The sequence below is a fragment of the Anastrepha ludens genome, chromosome Y (assembly GCF_028408465.1).
Source record: "Anastrepha ludens isolate Willacy chromosome Y, idAnaLude1.1, whole genome shotgun sequence".
Taxonomy (NCBI): domain Eukaryota; kingdom Metazoa; phylum Arthropoda; class Insecta; order Diptera; family Tephritidae; genus Anastrepha; species Anastrepha ludens.
In genome coordinates this window covers 5,930,059-5,934,162 of record NC_071504.1, presented here as the reverse complement: position 1 = coordinate 5,934,162, position 4,104 = coordinate 5,930,059, and the positions used below count along the sequence as shown (strand labels likewise).

At 35.7% G+C, this 4,104-nt stretch overlaps 1 protein-coding gene across 1 annotated transcript; it reads left to right on the top strand.

The window, feature by feature from the left end:
* The first annotated feature begins 2,406 nt into the window (after nucleotides 1-2,406).
* Nucleotides 2,407-3,777, top strand: LOC128870605 (basic-leucine zipper transcription factor A-like). The gene has a single exon (XM_054113258.1). It carries the CDS (start codon nucleotides 2,407-2,409, stop codon nucleotides 3,775-3,777), a length of 1,371 nt encoding a protein of 456 aa, XP_053969233.1.
* The last annotated feature ends 327 nt before the right edge of the window (nucleotides 3,778-4,104 follow it).

The window sequence follows — 4,104 nt, the reverse complement described above, 5'->3', positions numbered from 1 at the left end:
TTTTGCAGGTAACCTGCCATATGTGAACGGGTAGATTAATTTTGTGGATTTATTGCTAATTACTGCATATGTGAACGTAATTTTTGTTAGAGAACTACTGCAGTGGTAGAATTATATGAAAGAAATATAGTTTGAATTCATCGAAGAGCGTCTGACGTATTCATAAAAAGCTATAAGTTCTTCCATTTGTGGAACAACATCAAGAAGAACAAATAGGAGGACAAAGTCGGTCAAACACCTAACAGAAGTTTACGTGCCAATTATTTATTTATTTTTAATTAAATTTTTAAGTAAAAAATTTCACTTGGCCGTAATTAAATTGTAGTATGTTCACTTATCGAATGCTCACTGTACTCAGTTGAATGCATAAATATTATTACAAACACATTGTAGCACTTGACTACAATATTCATATAAACAATGTGCAAGCACTTGTGGTAATACGATCCCTTGGACATTGCCCTGCATGGACATTGCCGCTTCGGCATATTTGACATGCGCCGACGGTTCAACAACCAAGTGAACATATTACCTCCTCCCCGCCGTTGCGACCCGCCTCAGCCCTTAGACGTTCTTATGTAAACAATACATAAAGAATTATACATAAGCTGACCGCGCCTCTGCCGGCGTCCCTGACAGCGCAGCCACGCTGTCTTTAGCTGTAAGAACCAAATTGTAACAACTGAAGATTGATTCAATAAAACACACTCGTAGCAACGAGTCGGGATGATCAATACATGGCGACCGTGACAGGACCGAGAAAATAAGCCCTGGAGTCAAGCGGCAGGAGGAAAGAAAGCTATGCCAACCACATCTACAAAGTATTGAAGCAGCTGGACGCTGGACAACTTTACATCATAAAAGGCTGGACAACTTTACATCGCAAAAAGGCAAAGAGCAGGAACAGCGTTGGATGTAGTTTCCAGTAGTTTCTTGGCTGAGTGAGTAGAGGTTCAATGAATGCAGTAATCAAAAAGAAAAAAGCCGGAAGAAGCGGCATACGAGTACGCCTCCAAAAGAGGAAGGCGGAAATTCTCAAACTATTGTTTGCCACCAACCCACCATTACGTTGGGAGGCAACAATAGCACTACAAGCCGAGCTAGATCAGATTGATCAAGCCCAGAAGGCAAACCATAAGCATTCAACCTCTACCACACCACACAAAGACATATAAAAACAATTGATAACACTATTCCCAAATTAAACCAGCCAGGAGCAATAAAAGCCCAGCTCAGTAAACCAGCCAAGAAGTGCCCAGACGACTGCGAGGGACCATTGGACAGTGCGTTCTGCCAATACACGTGCGAGCACTGCACGGCAGCGGATCCGAACACCAAGACGAACAGCAACTAGATACATCAAACGCGAGAGGCACCCCGCCGCTTGCGTCAACGAGGGAGCGCCAGCGAGCCAGATCCGGCGAAGACCAGCTGGTGCAGATGGACGATCAACAGCAGCAGAATTTAGATATATTTATATAATACATAAGAAAAAAAAAAATATTGTAATTAATTTAAGACAAATATAGTAAGCGGAAGCGATAACTGCATTGCCCGCTAGAGTATGGCCCGTGAAGCCATACAAACCACTAGGTAGGAGATCGCTGTTGATCGAATCAGGAAAAACTAATTAAATTAAAATTGAGTCCTAAATGAACATTAACATTAGAAATAACAAAACTAAAATAAATGAGCAGAAACAGTATAAGTAAATCTGACGATATATATATAATAACACCCAGAATGGGGTTAATTGATACCAAAACAGTGGACTCCACTGCAAATGTAATAAATAAAATAGAATCGCCAAATACTGATATGAAAATAACAAACATATTGTTACTGATAATCGTTATTATTATGTGTGCATATATTATTTACAAAGCTTACATCCTACATAATAAATGTATAAAAAAGAGAGCCTTAAGCCAAGCTAACGATCTTGATAAGATCTGAAAATAATATACAAGCACACACGATTCTCATGGTAATGTGTTTATATATACAAAAAAAAAAAAAACATGAATTTGATAAATAAAGAAAAAAAAATCAAATATGAATACGGAGAAATGCATTAGAATAGTAATGACAAATGAACCCGATTTCCAGAACAGGGTATTGTCTATACTAAAAAAAAACAGAGTAGAACCCATACTTATCTATGATTTAGAAAGTGAATACATGGAAAAGTATAACTTAGACTTTTCCCCCCTTTACCATTGTACTAGCACCCTAAGGGAATAGTATTGACTACGGTAAAGAATTGCAGGGTATTTTCAGAGATAGATAAGCACGAAATATTGGGACAAATAAATGTCATAAAAGTTATGTATAAAGAATAAAAAAAAAAAAAAAAAAAAAAAAAAAATTGTATATATATATACATATACATAATGAATCCCAGGCATGGAATGGGAGCAACTAACCCTAAATATCCGTGAACTAAAAGAAAAATTTGATAAATCTTACAAATGTGTAAGCCAGAATAGGTCAATACAAAAGGATACTTTAAATAAACATGCGAAAATTCTTGTAGAAACATTTAATGATGCAAGAATATTAGTGCATGATAATAGACGTATAATAAATAAAACTAACTGGTCAAAAATATCAAAATTGTTGATCAAATTACGTTCAAATTTATATAACGTCAAAGAAAAGTATCAGCTAGATATTTTCATTCCAACAGTGTTAAATTCACCATTAACACTACATGGAGAAGAAGATCAGAAATCAGTTGAAACAGATTTAGATTCAGATCCTGAATCAAACGAAGAAACTGATATAAAAGAAAACGACCTAAAAGATCTTACAATTCCTGCACAAATCACTTTATCTGAAGAAGATAATGAGATGGAACAGGAAGAAGGATTGAATTCTAGCACAAGCTCAGTAGACACAAAAGAAAACATCATGACGGATGCAAGCGCCCAAAGGGCATACATAAAGGACATATCGAATGCCATTCCAGAATTCAATGGACAGAAAATACATCTTCAAAGATTTGTAACAGCTTTGAAGTTAATAAATCTGACAAAAGGCACATTCGAAGAAATAGCTGTTGAGGTCATTAAGTCAAAAATTGTTGGCTCAACTCTATACAAAGTCCAAAATGAAACGACAATTAATACAATAATCAAAAAATTGCAAGATACTATAGTTGGTGAAACATCCGACGTAGTAAAAGCCAAATTGTCTAAAACAATGCAAAAAGGGAAAACTGCCGAAAAATTCACGACAGAAATTGACAATTTACGAAAGCTTTTGGAAGCTTCGTATATTGACGAAGGCCTATCAGCCGAACATGCTGACAAATTCAGCACTAAAGGAGCCATTAACGCAATGGTTAAAAATTGTGAACACGGAAAGTTAAAAACAATCCTCGAGGCAGGCAATTTCAAAACAATGGATGAAGCCGTCACAAAGTATATACAATGTAGTACCGAAATGACAGGCAATCCCAATTCAATATTGCTCGCCAAAAGGGGCCGTGGTAATTATAACAACAGGAATAATTATCGCGGTAGAGGCAATGGTAGAGGCAATGGTCGAGGTTATTATAATAATAATAATTATAATAACAACAACCGCAATAATGGCCAGAATAATAATTACCAATATAATAATTATAGAGGTAATAATAGAGGAAACAACAGAGGAAACCATAGAGGAAATAACCACCAAAATGGAGGTTATAACCAAAACAGTAACAATAATGTAAGGGTGACCCAAAACGCTTCGGGAAACTCCCAACAGCCTTTAGATACTCAGCAGTAAATAATAAAATTCATACCATCAATCTCAGCCAAAACATATACGTAACCTTCACAAATATAAACACAGGAAAAGAACTAGTATTCTTGATAGACACAGGTGCAGATATATCTATATTAAAAGAAAATTCAGATGTTTTTCAATACATTCAAACTGATCATATAATAAATATACAGGGAATAAGTCAAGAAGTAACCAAATCTAAAGGACTTACTTCCATTGAAATCCAAACCACAAATTACATAATACCCCACGATTTTCACATTGTAAATTTACAATTCGCTATTCCATGTGATGGAATACTAGGAATAGATTTCATTAAAAAATACA